The sequence below is a fragment of the Acipenser ruthenus genome, chromosome 34 (genome assembly GCF_902713425.1).
Source record: "Acipenser ruthenus chromosome 34, fAciRut3.2 maternal haplotype, whole genome shotgun sequence".
NCBI classification, from domain to species: Eukaryota; Metazoa; Chordata; class Actinopteri; order Acipenseriformes; family Acipenseridae; genus Acipenser; species Acipenser ruthenus.
The window spans coordinates 8,020,674-8,044,208 of NC_081222.1; the positions used below are offsets into that span (position 1 = coordinate 8,020,674).

Sequence of the window (23,535 nt, forward strand, 5' to 3'; positions counted from 1 at the left end):
AAAACAAAACAAATAGTTTTCACCATTTGTAATATTTGGTTGATGTTTTTTCAATGGCATTGTTTGTGTTAAGTGAGCATCCATTTAACACATCATAAAAGGTAGAATTGCTTGGGCTACAAATGGTTATAATATTGGCATCATCCATGAAATTTGGCTTTAAGTTCTGACTTGGTGCTATTTTTTTATTACGTCATTTATTTTTAAACACTTTGGGCTCAATAAGATTCATAGCTGCATTCCTCTGTCTTGAAGATCAATACAACATGCCTAAGAGCAGAGACTGGGGCACATTACTTCATTGATAATCATATTGGTCTCACCTGTGCGGGCTTACTTGCTGACAATTGAGCTGCTGTGGTTTGAGTTAACTGTTAACAGCAATTATTTACAAATACTTAAACAAGTGCATTTGAATGGCTAATCTTCATGGACATATAATAATTTATAATAAAGAGACAAGTACAAAACTAGCAATCATAAATGTACACTGTATGTATATGTACTCTTCTTTAGGGAAGGGTGAGTCCAACTTTTGATTTTTACTAGGCATTGATTAGAAAACTCATGAATCACCCTTAAGTGTTCATTAGCATATGTTTTAGACATAATAAAATGAGCTTCTTCTACCTAAGTCCCATTTTTATTTTGAAGACGATGACACACTGAGGCTGGCTGGTGGAGGCCATCGCTGTGATATATTCTGTATGTGCATACAATTTTAATGTGTTGCAAACAGAATAATGTTCCGATTTGAGTGCACCTATAACTACATAATAAATACATATACTATGTTATTGTGATATATATATATATATATACATATATATATATATATATATATATATGAAAATTCAGAATTACATAATAGTAAAAATAATAATTTTGAGTAATGGACAATAATTAAATGTTCTTTTATCTAACTCCCATTTCTCTTTTGAAGACGATGACGCACTGAGGCTGGCTGGTGGAGGCCATCGCTGTGAAGGGAGAGTGGAGGTTTATCATCAGGGACGGTGGGGGACAGTTTTAGATTGGAACTGGAATCTTGTAGACGCTGACGTTGTATGTGCCCAGCTGGGCTGCGGACCTGCTCAGTCAGCACCACTGTATGCCTACTTTGGAGAAGGTTCTGGACCCACCTGGCTGGTGGATGTTCACTGCAACGGCTCTGAGTTGGCCCTGTGGGACTGTCCCTCAATGGAGTGGGATGTAAACTTCTATGAACACTATTGGGATGTTAGCGTGATCTGTTCAGGTAGGAACCACGAAATCCAACCCAATACAAGTATTGTATATATCTTAATAAAAAATAAACAAAGAATAATAATATAAATTGTGATACATATTTCTAACCTAAAGCGTGGCTGGTCAGAGATGGTTAACAGTTTAAACCAATTGACCCAGCTTAGATTAATTGCCTTGGAAGGATAAATAGGCCCATCAAATGGCAACTAAAAATTTACCAGTTGCTTTGAGACATTTTTAAATTAACCATAACCTAAATATTATTCATTTGAACCCTTATTAAACTCTTGAAGAAAGAAAAGAGGTTGTCTGTCTGTTTAAAATTCAAAAGCATATTATTCCCTGCTGCTGTGTTTCTTTCTAATATTAGTTTTTCAAGTGGAAATCCCAGTACTATAGCTGCTGTTTTTTATTGAACAATCAATTCAACACACACCACCTTGTGCTGTATTGCTTATATGGCAGTGCATTCCTCTTCCCCCACTAGAATGCAACAGTTTGCAACTTGCTTCTTACAGTCTTCACCAGGTGTACCGTGCTGCACGGAGACGTCTCCACAGTTCAAGCTTATCAGTGTTGACAGACGCATCCCCAGCAGAAAAGCAACTAAGGGGCTGTGATATGTAAACATAATGGCTTTCAAAAACACATGCTTGTTTGTGTAAGAAATAACCCACGACAGGGTATGCAGTAAGACAATTCTTACCGGAAGCCCTGGGTGCGTTGTGAGGCACGAGGCCACAGGCCGAGTCCCTTCAACCACCCAGGAAGTGTGATAAGAATTATTTCGCTTAGAAAATGGCTACATTTTTTTTGAAAATAATTACACAAACTAGCTTTTTTAAGGAAAAATATAATATATTATGTATCCTTCCACTGAGAAAATATAGTCCCTGAAGACTGTTTGATTGTAATATATAGTTTGTACTTTATTTTTAACTTTACTTTATTTGCCATAAACATTACATTGAACATTGCCATTTATAGTAACATTTTTGAGATGAAATGACATTTGTGAATTGAAAGCAGACTGATTTCCCACATCTGAGGGAGGATTCATGGAACAGCCAAACACTGCACTGGCACTTGAGAGAGGGGCTTCCGAGTGTGGTTTTTTTTTTTTTTTTTTGTAGGAAATGATCCTACTCAGGCTTTGCGGTCTTCAAGAGTAGCTGACCAATAATTTCTGAGGCTGTTTTCACACAGATGTCGGTAACCGGCATGATTTCCCAAGGTTGTAAACCAGCATTAGATGATATGTGGACTAAACGACTTCCGTGTCAGTTTGCGCAGTCCTTCCCGTCCGATTGTTGAGTGATTTAAATGCTGTTTCAGTTGTATGTTGACATTTTTACCTACAGAAACACTGTTTAGATAATTGTTACTATTAAGGCGTAGTAATATTAATAGATCAGGTAAGTAAGTTGGTCTATGATGTCATTGCCGTGCGGTAAGACAATTATTACCGCACGGTCATGTGATCTTGTTCAGCCAATCACAGCACTTAATTTATCCAAGCCATTTTATAACTTAATTGTTTGATCTGTTCATTAGCATATGTTTGAAAACATATGGTTTGACTTCAGTATTAATAAAATGTGCCCTTATAACTTGATTCTCTACTTCCCTTTTATGAAGTTGATGATTCACTGAGGCTGGCTGGTGGAGGCCATCGCTGTGAAGGGAGAGTGGAGGTTTATCATCAGGGACGGTGGGGGACAGTGTGTGATAACTACTGGGATCTAGACGATGCTCAGGTTGTGTGTAGTCAGCTGGACTGTAGGCCTGCTCAGTCTGCACCACACAGCTCTCACTTTGGACAAGCTTCTGGACCCATCTGGCTGGATGAGGTTTCCTGCAGTGGCTCTGAGGCTGCCCTGTGGAACTGCACATCAAGGGGATGGGGTCAGCACAACTGTGATCACCGTGAGGAAGCTGGAGTGATCTGTTCAAGTAGGAGACACATATTCCATTTCCATTATTACTTATTTATAACATGTGTTTAATGTTTAGTTTGTTTTTTCAGTGTTGTTTGTGTTTAGTGAGCCCTGTTACATGACTCGCCTAAGTGAGTATTATATTGTGAATTGACCCAGAGTAATATGCTCAGCAAACAGGCAGTTAAATTCAATACTAATACATTAGTAAGCTTAGATTAACAGTAAGCATTACAGAAAAGGTAAAAGAAATGCATCTCCCAGTTCCGGAGTTGCAGTGTTCTCTTGTTCATCTGATCTGAAAGAGCTCTAAATAAAACTATTTTATAGTTACACCAGTCCTCATTATTAGAGCCCGTGAAATGTATTATTTTTTATTATCTTTTGTTTTGTTTTTTCACAAATTTAGTTTTATTTTGTTTTATTACAGATATACATTAATAAAACAACTCAGATAGATGTATATCAATAATAGTATAGTATACCTGGGGCCCTATTTATGTGCACAGCCGCTTCCGCTGGGGCAAAAATGACAGCGTTAGCGAACCGCCGCGATACCGCACGAAAACTTGATTTAGAAGTCGAGTCAGTGTTTCCCCTAGAAAATCACATATGCCCGGTGGGGTTTAGGTAAGTTTGCTGTTATTTTTTGCACAAAGTGCAGATGTCGTCTGTGCAGCTTATTTTTCGTGGCTTGGAGAAAAAAACAGTCATGGCCTTCTGATAACCACATAATAGCAAAAATAATAATTTTGAGTAATGGACAATAATTAAATGTTCTTTTTATCTAACTCCCATTTCTCTTTTGAAGACGATGACGCACTGAGGCTGGCTGGTGGAGGCCATCGCTGTGAAGGGAGAGTGGAGGTTTATCATCAGGGATGGTGGGGGACAGTTTTAGATTGGAACTGGAATCTTGTAGACGCTGACGTTGTATGTGCCCAGCTGGGCTGCGGACCTGCTCAGTCAGCACCACTGTATGCCTACTTTGGAGAAGGTTCTGGACCCACCTGGCTGGTGGATGTTCACTGCAGTGGCTCTGAGTTGGCCCTGTGGGACTGTCCCTCAATGGGGTGGGTTGTAAACTTCTATGAACACTATTGGGATGTTAGCGTGATCTGTTCAGGTAGGAACCACGAAATCCAACACAATCCAAATAGTGTATTTATATAACTAAAATAAACAAATAATAATTATTTTTTTCTGTCCCGTTCTCTCTCTCCTGTTTCTTTGAGCCTGCATGTTAACTGCAAGGATATTTCATGACTTGTTGACTTTCAACTGCTCTCTGGCGCATTCGTATTTCGATCACCAAGTGAAAGTCGGATGTGCAGTTGAAAGTAAATTGCATCATTTAAATTAAGTGCTCGTTCATTCGTGGAGACAATGGCATTGAGCAAACCCTCCACGAGTAATAAACAAAAGTATGAGGCTATGAACCAGACTGAAAACAGTGGTAAACCTGTGTCTCATCTGGAAAAAAACGCTTACACACACGAGCAACCTGAAACGTCATTATGAAACAAATCACAACACATTTTCACCTGAATATCCTTCTGAATTAGCCTTAAGGCAGATGCTGCTTTTAGCATTCAGTAAAGAAGCTGATTTAACGTCTCAAGCAAGTTTTGCATGGCAAGCATGGACTATTGCTCGTGCCAAACGTCCTTCAGATGAATGAATCTTTTTATAAAATTGGAGTGTTGGCGCTAGACTAGAGAATGCATGTTTACATGTTATATTGCAGGTCTAAAATTAAGATTATATTTACGTCTCGTCGTGAGCAGGTACTGTAATCCCTTTCAAAATAAATACAGCGCATTTGTCATCCACAAAGCTCTCAACAGTATTAAATACACGCAGCAGTCATAAAAAAAATAGTGTCTTTAAAAAAAAAACAAAAAAAAAAACAGCTTTCAGATCTTCAAGGGAAGAGCTTGTCAAAAAGAATCCTTACTTTATGTGGTGTTTTGGGTGAAATGGGTCAGTTATTGTATTTTGCTTCATAATAACTGCGGCATTCTGGACGAGCTGCAGTCGGTTTATGGTGCATGCTGGGAAACCACCATATAGAGAGTTGCAGTAGTCAAGAGGAGACAAATGCATGACAAAGTATCTCTGCATCTGGGAGTGAGAGGTAGGGACGGACTTTGGAGAGGTTTCAAGATGGTAGAAGGAAGATTTGACCACGGAGGAGATGTGGGCATCAAAGGAGAGGTTGCTGTCAAGAAGTACACCAAGGCTTCGTACTGTGGGGGAAGGCAGCAGCAAACAGTTTCCGAGGTTCAGGGCAGCTATATTTAGATTATTAAGTTGCATTTTAGATCCTACTAGAAGGAGTTCAGATTTGCTAGTGTTCAGATGAAGAAAATTGGTAGACATCCAGGCCTCGATGTCTTGAGAGAAAAGGGAGATTGGAGATTGGAGATGGGACGGAAATTAAATGTCAGCCGGGTCAAGGGAGGGTTTTTTGAGTACCGGCATGACTCGGGCATCTTTAAGGGCAGCAGGAACTGAGTCCAGGGACAGGTTGAGAGTGTGCATAATGGAGGGAGCAAGATCGGAAGCACAGAGACGGACAAGGTTAGTCGGCCAGGGGTCCAGGGGCCATGTGGCAGTAGTTGATTTCAACAGTAAGCCGGAAACGTCAGCAATGCAGAGAGGAGAGAAGGAGGAGAGGACAGGAGGGGCAACCGGAGGAGCATCAAGGTGGTCAAGTAGTAGACTGGGTTTGTGGTGGGCGAGCGTAGAATAGATGTTGTCGATTTTGTTCCGAAAGAAAGAGGAGAAATCATGACAGGTAAGAGAGGAGGATGAACGGGAGGTGGCTGGATGTAGGATTTGGTCAATGGTCTTAAAGAGAACATTGGGTTTACCTTGTCCCATAGTTATGATTTCAGAGAAGTATTTCACCCTGGCTGCGGCAAGCGCACGCCTGTAGCTCGCGAGATACATACAGTATGACTGGTCACACATGGTTAACAGGTTAGACCAATTGATCCAGTTTAGATTAATTGCCTTGGAAGGATAAATGGACCCATCAGATGGAAACAAAACATTTACCGGCTGCTTTTAGACAGGTTTAAAAAAAAATAAAAAAATTAACCAGAACCTAAATATAATTTATTTGAACCCTTATTAAACCCTTGAAGAAAGAAAGCAGGTTGTCTGTCTGTTTAAAATTCAAAAGCACATTTGCGAGTTGCTTATTCCCCGCTGCTGTTTTTTTTTTTCTGATGTCAGTTTTTCAAGTGGAAATCCGTGTTATAGCTCCTGTTTGTTATTGAACAATCAATTCAACACACACCTTGTGTGTTATTGCTTACATATTCTGCCCTTCTAACTTAACCGACTGCCTCTCCTCTTTTGAAGCTGCTGACTCAGTGAGGCTGCAGGGTGGAGGTAATCGCTGTGAAGGGAGAGTGGAGATTTATCATGCTGGACAGTGGGGGACAGTGTGTGATCATCACTGGGGTCTAGAAGATGCTCAAGTTGTGTGTAAAGAACTGGATTGTCGTGAGGCTCAGTCAGCACCAGGCAGTTCTCACTTTGGACAAGGTTCTGGACCCATCTGGCTGGATGATGTTTCCTGCAATGGCTCTGAGGCTGCCCTGTGGAACTGCACATCAAGGGGATGGGGTGTGAGCAACTGCAGTCACAGTGAGGATGCTGGAGTGATCTGTTCAGGTAGGAGACACAAATTCCATCCCCATTCAAGTATTACAGGTACTGTATGATAAAACAAATACCATTTACTTTTAAAATAAATATACTTACAATGATTGAATAAAACAGACAGGAGAAATATGTTAATTACGCTAATAATGTAAGCTTTTTAAATTATTGTGCTGGGATAATCCCTATCTCAATCTGTAGGTAAGTCTTAATGTAAACTGTTAGTCCCAAAAAAAGTTATTTTACTTACTTTTGTTGCATAGTTATATATATAATTTATAATCATGTCTAGTTGATTACCATAAGGACAAGTTAGACGAATGAAAATAAAATAATCAATCAGTACGTTTACATGACAAAGCGTTTTCCAAAAACTAATGTTTTCGGAAAACTGAATCAGAAAACTGATTTTCTTAAAACATCACTTTTGTGTGTTTACATGATTAACGATAGAAAGTCTAATTAGAATTCAACTGTATACATGGATTGAAGTTTTCGGAAAACTTCAATCCATGTATACAGTTGAATTCTAATTAGACTTTCTATTGTTAATCATGTAAACACAGAAAAGTGATGTATTTTCGCATACAAAGTACTGTAGTACCCTAAGTACGATTTGAACAGACCGGACATTTTCTCTGTGATAGAACGGAGACCAATCCAATAACGAGTGTTTTATCGAAGTGTCGGGTCTTAAATTCAAAGATTACTATCCTATACCTCTTTTCAGATTCCCCACAGTGTGCAATCTGCCTTTCCAACAGCTCATCCTGTTCTATATTACCAGTTTCTTTTGCAGACATTTTAAATTATCACGTAATTTTAAAGCTGGAAAACATGTGCTGCTTCTGTATGGGCTATTAAAAAAATACATTATTATTTATTTCTTAGCAGACGCCCTTATCCAGGGCGACTTACAATTGTTACAAGATATCACATTATACATTATTTCACATTATACAGATATCACATTATTTTACATACAATTACCCATTTATACAGTTGGGTTTTTACTGGAGCAATCTAGGTAAGTACCTTGCTCAAGGGTACAACAGCAGTGTCCCCCACTGGGGATTGAACCCACAACCCTCCGGTCAAGAGTCCAGAGCCCTAACCACTACTCCACACTGCTGCCACATGCGGACAAATATTACTTTATCCCTAACTTCTTCTTCTTCTTCTTATTTCTTAGCAGACAACCTTATCCAGGGCGACTTACCATCGTAAAAATTAATACATTTGAAGAATCACAGTACAAGTATTAATACAATTAAGAGCAAGATATAATACAATGACTTCAGTTCTGGCAAGTACAAGTATATGACAAAATACGATTCAATGGAGCAAAGGGATCCATGCAGACTGACTATATATTAATATTATTTTCTCTGTTTTCTAAAACCACGTGCAGGAATGAAGGTCAAAGTTTGCACATGTGCAGTACACTATCAGAATAAGTTTTCTGAAAAGTGCGTTTACATGATATACATTTGGTTCGTTTTCGGAATTGAATCGGAAATTTCTAGGTCCTGTTTTCCGAAAACTGACCTAAGGAATATTCCGATACATTTTCCGAAAACTGTGTTTACATGACTTTTGATATCGGAATTAGTTTTCTGAAAACTTAGTTTTCCGAAAAATATCGGAATTCTTATGCTCATGTAAACACACTGATTGACAATTGTAGAGTGGTAGCCACGGCCAGCTATTTACCTGTCGCGAGACTGTCGCAGTGCAATGTTACAGCTTTGCAATCCTATTTCTTTTGACCAGCTTTGAATCAGCTGCACTTCATTAGTCCTGGCACCAGGTGGCAGAAGAAAGCAGAACATTAATTAAACAAACCAGCAGGGGGCGCTGTGGACGTAAAGACTAAGCTTTAAAGGCAATCGTGCATGGTGTCAGAGTGCAGCTAAACTGCACATGGTTTGGAGTTATGCTCTGACATCAATAGATTGTTTAAACGGGATGAGTAGTAGTTATTGTACTAAAATCAATACGGGGTGTATCTTGGAATTGGTGTCCTTTTTTTCAGAACACTGGGTAACATTATAAAGTACTACAGAAACCATAAAAACATATCTCTCTTTTTTCATATATACTGTATATATATACGCTACCAGTCAAAAGTTTTAGAACACCTCAATTTTTCCAGTTTTTATTGAAATTTACGCAGTTTAATGTCTCAATGTACTCTGAAATTAAAGCATAGAACAAATAAACAATTGGAGATAAAAAAAAGAAATCATGGAATCGTTTTGTTTAACAAAATTTAATCAAAATTTTTGACTCATCAAAGTAGCCACCTTTTGCAGATATAACAGCCGAACACACTTGTGGCATTCTTTCTACAATGGAAATCAAATATTGTTCGGAAAGTTCTTCCCAACACTGTTACAGAAGTTCCCACAAATGTGTTGCACTTGTAGGTTGCTTTGCTTTCACCCTTCTGTCCAGTTCATCCCAAACCAGCTCGATGGGGTTTAAGTCTGGAGACTGTGCTGGCCATTCCATGATTTGAAGCCTACCGTCTTGTTCTTTTCTTCTAAGGTAGTTCTGACATAGCCTGGAGGTGTGTTTTGGGTCATTACCTTGCTAAGGATGAACCCCTGACCAACTAGGCGTATACCAGAGGGTATTGCATGGCGCTGCAAAATGCTGTGGTAGCAGTTTTGGTTCAGGGTGCCACTCACTCTGTGCAAGTCGCCGACTCTGGATCCAGCAAAAGAGCCCCAGACCATCACGCTTCCTCCTCCATGTTTGACAGTTGGTGTCACACACCGAGGAACCATCCTTTCGCCTAGTCGACGGCGTACAAAAACCCTGCGTGATGAACCGAACATTTCAAATTTTGATTCATCGGTCCATAAGACCTTCTTCCAGTCTTCAGTAGTCCACTGGCGGTGCTTCATGGCCCAGGCAAGCCTCTTTTTCTTATTTTGCCATCTTAGCAATGGCTTTCTTACTGCCACTCGACCTGTCAAACCTGCAGCTCGAAGTCTTCTCGTCACAGTTGAAACTGAGACTTGCTTACTTTGACCAGTGTTAAGCTGTGCTTGAAGCTGTTGTCCTGTGAGCCGCCTATCACGCAAGCTGTTGACTCTCAGAAACTTGTCTTCTGATTCTGTTGTGGCTTTGGGTCTGCCAGACCTCTTCCTGTCTCTTCCCTCTTCCCTCTTCCAGAAACTGCAAGATAACCGGCAAGGGGCAAGAAACTGGGTCATGACTTTTAGTCAGACACCAATTCTGGAAATACTTCCACTTATAGGTGTACAGTGACTTAGTGGAGTCTGCCCTAGCGCTCTGCAGAGTACCCACAACCGCACCTGATAGCCCTAGACCCATAATTGGAACCTGCCGGGTTCCGGATGCCAGAGAGTGCCTCTCGCCTGACTGAGGAGATCCAGATGAAACGGGATATGAGATCCAGATGAAACGGGGTATGAGCTGGCATAGGGTCGAGAAGTGGATTCTCCTGGGCCACCGAGGGGCCACTAGGAGAACTGTCGCTTTCTCTAACCGGACGTTCTCCAAGAAGGCTGGGAGCAATGGTACTTGCGGGAATGCGTAAAGGAGCATCCTGGGCCACTCGTGGGCTAGGGCATCGACGCCGTTGTCAACAGCAACCTCTGTGTGTCTCAGGTCCGCATATGCTTATCAATTCAGTTTTTTTATTTACAACTTGAAAATTGAAAACATTTATTTTTGGTGAAATCACCACAGCTTTGTTTTTAATTCTCAGAAGAAAACTGAAATGTGAGAGAGAGTGGTTTGCAATGACACATTTTCATTTGTTGTTACTCCTGCTAAAATAATGGAAAACCAAACAATGAAATTACTTTAAAATGCTTTCCATTTGTGTAGTGAAAGGGTCACAATCAGGATGTACCATTAATGCTGGGGAAGACATGCGTAAACATATCTACAGAATGCTTTCTATTATTATCTTAATAATAATAATAATAATAATAATAATAATAATAATAATAATAATAATAATAATAATAATGATTGTTGCTGTTTTTGTAGTCCAGTACGTACATTTACTCTAAAATGAATTTATCAGAACAATGATTGAGAATTGAGCTGGTGGATACATGCTTGGAGAAAGAAGTGTAAGAAGAGCTGTGTCAGACATTACACCTTTCTATACACAGCTGCGAAGAGAGAGACTAGTGCAGAGATGACCCATTAAACAAATAGAATAGGGCTGGGACGATGGTGGTTTTTCTACCATCGATGCATTGTTTTCTTTAAGAGGCGGTGCATCAGTGCATCATTTTTTTCCATAACGCAAAACATACGATATTAAAGAATAAACAAATCACACGTTTTCAGATGTCTGATGTAAGCACGAAAATGAAACGTTTCTGCAGTTTATCTCATTCTAATTTTAGAGTAAAATAAACCATTCTCACAAATGGTTAATATGACAGCAACTGGTTAAAAAAAAAATCCTTTGCAACAAAATCCAATGAAGTGGGAACAACAACCAATTCAACATTGACTAATTTAACTATTCACGTCCAACTTATTTTATAAAGTTCATGGTCCAGAACGACTTACTTTTTGTTTTTTTTTTGAGAAAAATGATGGCATCCACATTCTCCGGTTTCAAAGAACGGAGTTTGTTAACTATTATCCCGGCCTTTCTGAACACACGCTCACTTGGGACCGATGTTGCTGGGATACTTAACATGTTCATTGCCAAGGTTGCTAGTTTTGGAAAGAGCGTCTGGTTAGTTTTCCACCACAGCAGTGGATCTTCGTTTCAGAGGTATATGTCGTCACTTCTTGTCTGATTTAGGCTTTCCTTGGAGGTGATCTCTGGTTGCTGCCGTCCATGAAATAACAATGCAAATGCTTGTTCTGTCTTTGTTTTCTTTTTAACTGGCAAGTCTCTTGTAGTTGTAGTGGCACAGTTTGTGTTGTTAGCGGGACTGCTGTCCGTCAGCCTAACTAGTCTGGAAAGCATTGCTTCAACTACAGTGGCTTTGGCTTGTTCTGATAGGAAATCCAAATTGAGAAATCGGGGATCAAGGAATGATGCAAAAAGCAGTGGCATAATTTAATCGCCCTGGGTCATTCAGTTGATGGGTACAGTGCCGTGAAAAAGTATTTGCCCCCTGTCTGATTTTCTGCATTTTTGCATATTTTTGAAACTGAATGTTATCAGATCTTCAATCAAAACCTAATATTAGATAAAAGGGACCCTGAGTGAACAAATAACACAAAAATTTGATACATATTTCATTCATTTATTAAAGAAAGTTATGCAACACCCAATGCCCCCGTGTGAAAAAGTAATCACCCCCTTAGACTCAATAACTGGTTACGCCACCTTTAGCAGCAATAACTGCAACCAAACACTTCCTGTAGTTATTGATTAGTCTCTCACAGCGCCGTGGAGGAATTTTGTCCGACTCCTCCATGCAGAACTGCTTCAACTCAGTGACATTTGTGGGTTTTCGAGCATGAACTGCTCGTTTCAGGTCCTGCCACAACATCTCAATGGGTTTTAGGTCTGGATTTTGACTAGGCCATTCCAAAACTTTAAATTTCTTGTTCTTCAACCATTCTGATATAGACTTGCTTGTGTGTTTCGGATCATTGTCTTGCTGCATGACCCAGCTGCACTTCAGCATCAGCTCACAGACGGATGGCATGACATTCTCCTGTAGAATTCTCTGATACAGAGCAGAATTCATGGTTCCTTCAATGATGGCAAGGCATCCCCAAACCATGACACTACCACCACCATGCTTGACCGTTGGTATGAGGTTCTTACTGTGGAATGCAGTGTTTGGTTTTCACCTGACATAACGGGGCCCATGTCGGCCAAAAAGTTCCACTTTTGACTCATCTGTCCATAGAACTGGATTGTTCCAGAACTCTTGAGGATCATCCAGTTGCTTTTTGGCAAACTTGAGACGAGCATGTTCTTCTTAGTGAGCAATGTTTTCCACCTTGCTACTCTGCCATGAATCCCATTTTTGCCCAGTGTCTTTCTGATGGCGGAGTCATGAACACTGACCTTAGCCGAGGCGAGAGAGGCCTGCAGATCCCTGGATGTTGTTCTAGTATTCTTTGTGACTTCCTGGACGATTTTACGCCTTGCTCTTGGAGAGATTTTCTCCATTTGGACAATATGGCTCTGACTGTGGTTCGGTGGAGCCCCAGAGCCTTAGAAATGGCTTTGTAACCCTTTCCAGAACAACTTTTTTTCCAGAGGTCTTCAGGAATTTCTCTTATTCGTGGCATGATATGCGTCTAGAGCCTGTGTGCTGACAACTTCACTCTGATGGTAAGGGCCAAAGTGAGACAGATTTATATTGGGCAGGGCTGGCCCAAATCAGGCCTGGTTGTTAACCAAAGTACTCAAACAACTGACCCTAATTATCCCTCTAGTTGGGTTGAGTTAATTAAAGGGGGCAATAACTTTTTCACACCTGAAGATTGCATGTTTGATTACCTTGCACACCAAACAAATGAAAGAAGCACCAAACTTTGGTGTCATTTTTTCTCTCAGACTCCCTCTATATACTACTACAACCCACAAAAAAATCTGACCAAATACAATGTGAAAAATGTGCAAAAATGCAGAAAATCAGACAGGGGGCAAATACTTTTTCACGGCACTGTAAATGAAATCGCTGTGATAAATTACACAGTAGTTTTCTTGCAAACTTTGTGCATTTGGACTTAGCAAAGCAGGTGTTGTGTCCCCTTCACAAGCTTCAACAGGAACTTCACTCAGTCTATTTTATTCCTGTTGCAACTGGGTGCATGGAACTAGCTGTAGTGTTTTTCTCTGCGCTTAACAGTACTGTAGCTATTTCAAATGGCTGAAGTAGAGTGGGTACCTCAGCCATTAGCTTCCACTGCTCATTAGTTAATCTAAAGTAGCGGCATCAAACTTTTTTGTCAAATCAGGGTTTTACAAAACTGCAATTACTGGCCACTTCAACTTCACTTCAAAACATATAATATACTGTGTTCCACCTTGTTTTCACATCCTGTATTAACTTTAGTGGCGCCTTTACTGTGTTGAGCATTTCTGTTTGTTTTCTATTCAAAGCACTTGTTGCCAGCACGCTTTTTTAAAAATGTGCAACCAGTCTTCTTGCTATTGCCACTAATGTGTGTACGGCTCGAACATCCTCCAAACTGTTCTGAATGCATAGGTTATACTGTGCCCTGTACAATGCACACTTGCCACACCATTAAAAAGTGCCCCAGTATGATCGTTTACATGCGTAAGTAAAGGCATTGCTCCGTAAATGTTTCGACAGGGCATTGCGTAGCCCGGAGCAAGATTCGCTATCCGATTTTTAAATGCAGCTCCCTCCACGATGTATCAACATCCACTATCAGGTCTTTATTTTATTTTGCTCTGACAATTTCTGGCTCAATTTTCATTCCACAATACAATGCCACTGTAGTAGTTCCTTTTGTTTTTTAATACTCACATTGTCATATTTTGTTGGATGGAGCCTCAGTAAATGGTCCTGCAGGTTTGTGGTATTGCTGGAGAAGCTCAGGAAAGTTTCACAAATGCCGCATTTTACCTTTCCATTTTTTTCTTTAGAAAAAAAACTTCTAAACGTAGGACAGCATTGTTAGTAATTTAACAGAGAAAGCTTTAATCCTGTAGCAGCTACACTGGTATTGCACTGGGTTTGTTCTGTTCACACTTTTGAGTTCCCAGGTTGATTCTAGAAAATGTGCGTAGATTTGTGTGGGGGGCGGGGTTTTGAAAGAAATAGAAAGCAAAGGCGGGAAACTAGAGTAAGGTTTTAAGCGCTCTGAGATGAATGCTTTTAAGGGCGCTAAAGTTTATTATAATAATAATAATAATAATAATAATAATAATAATAATATCATTTAATTTCGTCCTAATAAAGTGGATTAATGAAGCGACATGTGGTTTCACCATATTCATTTTGTTTTGATCCATCGATGGGTAGTTGGTTATTGGACAGATTCGATGCATCAATCCATCAATCCATCGTCCCAGCCCTAAAATACAATGACATATTGACACTAAATGGATACAGCTTCACCTAATTTTGCCTTATGAATCTAAAAAGCCCCACATTATCAACTTGGACAAAATTGCTTACTTAGCAATTGAATAGCGAAATACTTTAACCTGGCCAGGTATTCTGATACTCAATTAAGAGCAGTGGTGGAATGACCTTCCTACAGATGTCAGGACTGCCCAGTCCCTGACCACATCCCGGCGCCTCCTTAAGACTCACCTCTTCAAACAGCACCTGTAGAACTCCTCTGTTTGTATCCTGGGACACTATCACCCTTCATTTAAATGTGCTTTATTTTGCTCTTATCTGCCCCCTATCTTACTGCATTTAATCCTGTACTTCAGAATACTGTAATCTGCCAAGTGTTTAACCTGTAGTATTTTGTATTTAATCATATCCTTATGTAACTATCACTATTTAATCATATCCTGATGTAACTATCACTATTATCTGCTGTATTATTGAATTGTGGTCTGTCACACTTGAACAAAAGTTATTGTATTTCTTGCTCTTATTGTATTACTTGTATTGTAACACTTGAAATGTATTTGCTTACGATTGTAAGTCGCCCTAGATAAGGGCGTCTGCTAAGAAATAAATAATAATAATAATAATAATAATAATAATAATAATAATAATAATAATAATAATAATAATAATAACTATGGGTCTGGCCTCTGAACTGGACCATCTGTCTGCCCTAGGGCTCTCAGACGCAGCCGTCAGTACACTGCAGAATGCTAGGGCCTCCTCCACAAGGGCGTTAAACGCCTATAAGGTCATGATCCCATCTATTTCCCTATAGCAACTATTTCACAGTTTCTGCAAGACCTGCTAGAGGCAGGTAGATCCCACCAAAGAAGTTTATTTACAGTTTTCAAATTCAAAACAAAGAAAATCCTATCTCCCCTTGGAGAATCTAACTAAACCTCTTATTTATAGTTACCATTTCTAACCAGGACAGCTAAGCTGTTTACCTGTAGAAATCTTTAATGATTTATTTACACTGATCTTTTTCTTTTGCCGGTTCTCCTCTATTTCTCCTTCCTCCAGGTATCACAAAGTCCATAAACAAAACAAAACGTTCAAATAAATTATTTCTGCACCGTATACAACTGAGCTGATTTTAACAGTGCTTGTTAGTCTATTAACCAGTCTGAAATGATTTCAAGTATCACAAGTACCACAAGTATCTTCAAGTACCACCTACAAAAGGAGGGGGGGCGAGGCCCAAAAAGTTTGAGAACCACTGGTCTAGATTTTTGTAGACTAGTGGCCTCTAGTGGTCATTTCGCTGGTACTGCAGGCTGTTTAGTTACACATTTTACAACATAGAGAATACAGAAAATAGAACAAATACAATATTTAGAAAATGTGTCCCTGACTCTTTTTACCACAAAACTAATTCATCTCCCTAGAATGTTCATTAACATATATTTGAGTACCTTAATATTGGAAAGTTTCCCCATGAAATGTTCTTCTTATCTAACTCCCATTTCTCTTTTGAAGACGGTGACGCACTGAGGCTGGCTGGTGGAGGCCATCGCTGTGAAGGGAGAGTGGAGGTTTATCACGCTGGAGAGTGGGGGACAGTGTGTGATTGGGAATTGGATCTAGCAGATGCTGAAGTTGTGTGTAGACAGCTGGGCTGTGGGTCAGCACATTCAGTAGTGCGCAGTTCTCACTTTGGACAAGGTTCTGGACCTGTCTGGCTGTTTGATGTTTCCTGCACCGGCACTGAGTCAGCCCTGTGGAACTGCACATCAATGGGATGGGGTGTGTACTACTACAGTCACTATTGGGATGTTGGCGTGATCTGTTCAGGTATGAAACACCAATTCCATCAACATGAAAGTATTGTTTTATTCTATTAACCCTCTGTCAATAATTTAGCTCACACTGAAGGTGGAAAGGGGTGCAAATGCACTCCACACACATGAATATGGTTAAAGGGTACATCAGTACTACATGAAAGACAAAACATAAACTATCCCACCTTGCTGTTCCGAATGTATTTGGTCATTGTATAATAATCTGTATGCGCCCAAACATCTGCATAATGCCACACTGCCAATGTCCAAAATCACTGTTCTCGAGAACAGAGCCAAAAAACATGACTTCTGCATGTACCCTCGCATGTACCGGCGCATGACCAATGAAGCGTTTTATAAGCTATATTTCCTCCGTGTGGAAACACACTAGTCTATGTGACAAACATGGTCTGTCTAATTTTCCATAAGGAAGGAACTTATACCTGCTTTCGTTTTGGGTAGTAGACATCTTTCACATTGTACATGTTTCCTTCACTGTTGTATTTTGATGTATTATTATGATTTAATGTTGCATTCAATAAAGCAAAACAAAACAAACAAAAAAAACCATCTGTGCTGTGTAAGTGGTTGCCAGGAAAAGAAAACCCAAGATGGAGTTGTTCTCATTTCTAACTAATGAAGGGACCTGTCCACAATTATAGCAGTAGTGTGTTATTTCAATATACACCCCCAAAGTCTTCGATGTAGCTCCAGCTGTTTCGGAATGTTTTCAGAATTGACACGTAGCAAATAAACTAGCAAATGAGATTCGAAAACGATGTATTTTCTTTCGGAATGAGGTCTTTGAGGATGATCTGAACTAAAAAGGAAATGCTCGAGAACAGTGATTTTGGACATTGGCAGTGTGGCATTATGCAGATGTTTGGGCGCATACGGAATGACCAAATACATTCGGAACAGCAATTTGGGATAGTTTGTTTTATGTTTCATGTAGTGCTGATGTACCCTTTAACGTATCATGTAAAACAAAAGAACAACACAAAGTGGGTTTATATATTGTCCTGCATTGAATAAACGTTGTTTTGAAGAGAAGTATTTTTTAAATATTTTATTTTCTGGAAACACAAAAAAAGGTTTTACTGAACCTCAAACACACACTGTTCTTTCACAAAAGACTCCCAGGAGTCAATTTTGTGTGTGCTTGCCACTCATCAACTGGAGAACAAATACCAGCAACTTTCCTTATAAACACACAAGCCTGCCTCCAATTTAGCGTCCAATTAGGGAAGCCGGCAGTATAAACCAATTTATTTCAAATCAGCCACTTTTAAAGCTGGCCTCCCTAGAGGCAGCTTCAGCATGTACTGGTCTGCCCTTCACCCAGATGGCCACAGCTATCCCTCTTATAGTGGAAATCATGTTCTCTATCAATGAGGAGCGGCCTCTAGATTGAGAAACTGGACGACACCTTTTCTCTCCGTCACAGAGATTTATCTGTGTAACCCTTTAAGCAACAAGTGTTAGAGCCTACGGGATCCCTAGCCCGTAGGGGTCAATTTTACCTCCCCAACTATGGGACAAATATGGTGCTCCAGACAAGATTGAAAATGTCAACGTTCCAATAGGATCTATTATAAGTGAAGAGCATCTGTAGTCATTTGGAGCTACATCTCTTCCTAACATACATTTAGGGGGGCACATTTCTTCAGGTGACTCTGACTGTCTGTTCATTAGTATGGCATATATTAGTATTAGATAATGTGCCTTAATAATGTGCTTCTTTACTTTCTTCTTTTGAAGGCGATGACGCACTGAGGCTGGCAGGTGGAGCCAATCCCTGTGAAGGGAGGGTAGAGATTTTTCATCAGGGACGGTGGGGGACAGTGTGTGATCATCACTGGGATATACAAGATGCTGATGTTGTGTGTAAACAGCTGGACTGTCTCGATGCTCAGTCAGCACCAGGCAGTTCTCACTTTGGTCAAGGTTCTGGACCCATCTGGCTGGATGAGGTTTCCTGCACTGGCTCTGAGGCTGCCCTGTGGAATTGCACATCAAGGGGATGGGGTCGGCACAACTGTAGCCACAGTGAGGATGCTGGAGTGATCTGTTCAGGTAGGAGACAAACAGTCCATCCCCATCCAGGTGTTGTATTTTATTTATTTAAAATAAAAAATCATATTTTTACAATTTGAAACATTTCTTAAATTTTAATTGTAAGCAATTCAGCATCAACAGCATGGCTAGGTATCCCATTCCATACCCTCAGCACTTTCCATATACCATATACCCCCTAATTCTTTGTTCTAGGCTAAATAGATTCCGTTCCTTCAACTTATCTTCCTAAATCATTCCTTTAAGATCAGATTAGTCTGGTTGCTCTTCTTTGGACTCTATCCAGGACCATAATATCATATTGGTGCTGTGGTGAGCAGAATTGGACACGATACTCGAAGTGCAGTCGCCCAACAGTGCATTAACTTCATCATGACTTCTTTTGGCTATATACCCAGGTTTTTTTTCCTGCAACTCCCTAAATTTAAGTAAATAACCCCATTTGTCTTATAATACACTATTTCCATGCTTGTCAATCCATTTCGATATTTGTTATCCATAATTTTTATTATTATTATTTTTTTTGGCAAGTAGTGTTGTCTTTTGGTACAGTATCCTACTTTACATTAAAATAAAGTTTACAGTAGTTCTTTATTGAGGTCTAATTGTCCTTGTGTGGTCATAGCTAGTATAATAATGAAGTGTACTGCAAATTTGTAGTTGATTTTATTAGATAACGTTTGACGTTCTCTAAGAAAAAAATGCATTGAATAGTAGATGATACAATAGAAAATCACAATTGTAAAGTTCAGTGTAGCGCAAAATTCATTGATCCCTGTGTATTTGTTTGAGAACAATCGATTTGATGATAATAATACACAGTGTGCCCATATAACATGCCTCTTTAATCTCTCTTTCCTCTTTTGAAGCTGACAACGGATTGAGGCTGGGAGGTGGAACCGATCCCTGTCAGGGGAGAGTGGAGGTCCTTCATCAGGGACAGTGGGGGACAGTACGTGATCATAACTGGGATCTAGCAGATGCTGGAGTTGTGTGTCGACAGCTGGGCTGTGGATCTGCGCAGTCAGCACTGCGTGGATCTCACTTTGGACTAGGTTCTGGGCGCACCTGGTTGGATAATGTTAACTGCAGTGGTTCTGAGTCTGCCCTGTGGAACTGCTCATCAAGTGGATGGAATGAGTACTACTTGAGACACTACGATGACGCTGGAGTGATCTGTTCAGGTAGAAGACACAACACCGTACTGTATTTATGCCATTAAAAAACAAAAAGTATTTTTTAAGCTATTTCAACAATATTCTCAGTTTGTAAAATGATAGGAGATAATCAGTTGCTCCAAAAAAAACATACTATTTTGTGGGATTCAGTTGTCTGAGTTTAATTCAGACGTGAACAACTTTTCAAATATTTTATTTCTGTCTGATTTGCTTTAGAAAAAAAAAGAGATCTGCACAATCTTTGATTTTCAAATTGCACAGCCAATTCTAGCAGGTTCAATTTGCAAACAAATGGTGGAAAAGATCAGTAAATCTGTTAAGTAACTGGGAAATGTAAAAAGTAGAATAGTTTAATGAAAAATGAATAAGCAGTATTTACATTAGGACCTCTGTTAGGTAAGCAAATTACCGCAAGTGATGCAAACTACGTATCTTCCTTCTTCAGATAGGCTTTTTTTGAGGTATGACACAGGCCCGGTTTTTGGGATGGAACCGCATAACAGTCTCGCGTATTGATTGGTCCATGTCTGTCACATGAATATGTCGTCACACGAGTGGAAAAGCTTGCAGGCATTTTTAACATTGTGATCAGAGCGAGAGAGTGATCTGCTTTCCACAACCTTACCATTAAAATATAATGTGGTATTACGCTGTACTGATATAACAAACTATGGGTAATTACTTTATATGAATTATTATGTTATGCATGAATGGAAGAATTGGTTTTCTGTAATGGCGTACTTTTTAGCATATATCTATAATCGTTTACGCAATATATTTTAATATCAAATATATGTCTTCCACACTATTACAGTTTTGTTAGAGGATGTATTAGTTTATCTCTAATGTAATCACAGTTGTACATATAGACTGCCCATGTTTTCATTCACGTCCCAAATTCTGGGCCGCTTTGTTTTTTTTAGATAATGTCCCAAATTCTGGGCCGATTTGGTTTGCAGATAACATCCCAAATTCTGGGCCGATTTGGTTTGCAGACAACGTCCCAAATTCTGGGCCGCTTTGGTTTTTAGATAACATCCCAAATTCTGGGCCGCTCTGATAACATCCCAATTTCTGGGCTGCTCTGGTTTTTAGATAACGTCCCGAATTCTGCATTTTCGAATTCAAGCCAGTTTTTGAGATATTCTGCTTAGCTGACAGCCGAGTTTCTAAGTCATGCATGCACAGTTTACCATAAACTGGACCGTTAATTCATTTAAGAGTAACCCTTAGTACATGAATCAAAGTTAATGTATTTTTTACTCTCCCAGAAAACATTTAGGAACATGGTATACCAAAAAAAAAAAAAAAGGACATCTCATTTGCTCATGTAATGTCCATCAATATATAGTGAGGCGTAGGGGTTTATCAGAACTTCTGGGTTTAAGAGACCAGTGTCCTTCAACAACTTCAAATAAATCCTATTGTATTGTATTAGTCAGCATTTCCCTTATCTATTCCTGATAGTTTATACTGTAGGTCAGGGGTTTTCAACCTTTTTTTGAAACTGTACCCCTTCTATCTGGAGGTTTCAGCTCGAGTACCCCTTTACAATTTTCACTCAACTGAACGGTACCTCAGTTACAATAAAATGGAGAATTTAGGAGGCTGTGTGGTCCAGTGGTTAAAGAAAAGGGCTTGTAACCAGGAAGTCCGCGGTTCAAATCCCACCTCAGCCACTGACTCATCGTGTGACCCTGAGCAAGTCACTTAACCTCCTTGTGCTCCGTCTTTCGGGTGAGATTTAATTGTAAGTGACTCTGCAGCTGTTGCATAGTTCACACACCCTAGTCTCTGTAATTCGCCTTGGATAAAGGTGTCGGCTAAATAAACAAATAATACTAAAGTGTTAGAAAATATATCCTTTTAATATTAAAGAATAATCTGATGAACCCCACCCCCCACCCCCTGTTTATTTAATAAATTTGGGTGAGAAATTGCTGGTTTAGGACAGAACAACAAACAGTAGGCTTAATTCTTAAAACTTTTAACTACAAGTATTTGGATGCACAGAATTAAAAAGACAAGTATTGGGTTAGGAGCACACCTATTTTTTTGTAACTTTGAGGCCTTTTTTAAATTTTGACAGCCTTTTGTAAAAGTGAAGGCCTTTTGATACCCAGCATACACTGCAATACCCAGCAAAGTTATACACTGATATTCTGATAGCACAGCAATTCACATGAAGTTTGTAATTGGTTGTGTTCCTCAAATACACAATAAAAAGTGATATTTATAGGGTATACAGTTATACAGCGATACAGTGGTTTCGGACATCTAGGAACAGGTACTGCGAGCATCTGGATTCATACCCAGAGGTACTCTGTAGCCTCCTAGGACATTCACAGCTTGTTTGACACCCTCTTGTAGTTGCCCGTTTCTGCATATAAAGCAAAATGCTGTTTGTCAATCTCTCTTTTTTCTTATAAATCAGTCTTTGCAGGAATCATTCTGAAAACACTTGAATCAGTTAGGGACTACCAGTCTGACACTACAGGCCTTTAAATTGCACTACCAATTTGCAAGTTGCTAAGTGGTTGTGTTCCTCAAATTTGCACTGCAAAGTGATATCTTAAAGAATAGGGTATATAGTGCTTTTTTTCGCCTCTGCTCGCTTTTGGTGCAAAACTATGCTCCGATACACTCAAGCTGATACTGTGATCACAAAACACTTGGAATGGACTTAAATTGGTGCTTCTGTTGCATAAATACACTACAAAATGTGCACATTTCAGGTCTTATATATAATGGACATTTTTTGTATGTATTTTGCTATAGGAAATCGCGGTCGGGGGGGGGGGTGGTCCTCCTGTCGTACCCCATGAGTCCTCCTGTCGTACCCCATGAATCCACAAATCCTGGGCCAACAAACTCGTTAGTACTCTCTTTAGATGCACAACAGTCTTAGCTAAAGAAAATGGGTTCTTTCGAGTTCGTATGACCCACGACCGCCATTGGCCGAGCCTTATCCCAATGGTGTTTTTATAATGGGATTTGCCATAGGGAAGGGGGTGGTCCTTTATCATACCCGTATCTCCACAACCCCTGTGCCAACGAACTCAGAAGGGCACTCTTTGTGTGCACAAGAGTCTTAGCTAAAGAAAGACATCGGCCACGGGTTCATACGCCACCCCACCGCCAGATGGTGGGCGTTGCTCCAAAGGGGTTTTATAATGGGATTTCCCACAGACATTTTCAGGGTGCTGTATCTTGGGTTCCGGGGGTCCCCGAGACTTGAAAATTGGTACGGAGGTCCACCTCGGGGCCCCTGTCGATCCCTCCAAGCGACGTGTCCCCAGCTAGAAAGGACACCAGTTTAGACTTTTTTGCCAACCTGGAGCTCAAAAGCTATTGGAAATGCAACCTTGACATGCCATCATGCTGAAAATGTGTAAATTTGTTGAAAATGTAGCATTTGAAAACGGGTGGCTCCCTGTGAAAGAGGGCCCCCAGACATGACCCTAGGAAGTTCAACCCGGTTTCTAGGCCCCGGGGTCATGGAGATATGACCCCGAAAAGGGTAGTTTTTGGACATTTTTGACAGGGCGTATCTCGGGTTCTGTGGGGG

The 23,535-nt window shown here is 40.0% G+C and overlaps 1 protein-coding gene across 1 annotated transcript in view; it reads left to right on the forward strand.

The window, feature by feature from the left end:
- Positions 1–23,535, forward strand: part of LOC117965583 (deleted in malignant brain tumors 1 protein-like) — a 73,922-nt gene that overhangs the window by 22,304 nt on the left and 28,083 nt on the right. Inside the window, exons 8-14 of the mRNA XM_059006860.1 lie at positions 944–1,288; positions 2,887–3,201; positions 3,997–4,311; positions 6,558–6,872; positions 16,412–16,726; positions 18,475–18,789; positions 19,659–19,973. Of these exons, the coding sequence (XP_058862843.1) occupies positions 944–1,288; positions 2,887–3,201; positions 3,997–4,311; positions 6,558–6,872; positions 16,412–16,726; positions 18,475–18,789; positions 19,659–19,973 (2,235 nt within the window). The remainder of the gene's footprint in view (positions 1–943; positions 1,289–2,886; positions 3,202–3,996; positions 4,312–6,557; positions 6,873–16,411; positions 16,727–18,474; positions 18,790–19,658; positions 19,974–23,535) is intronic.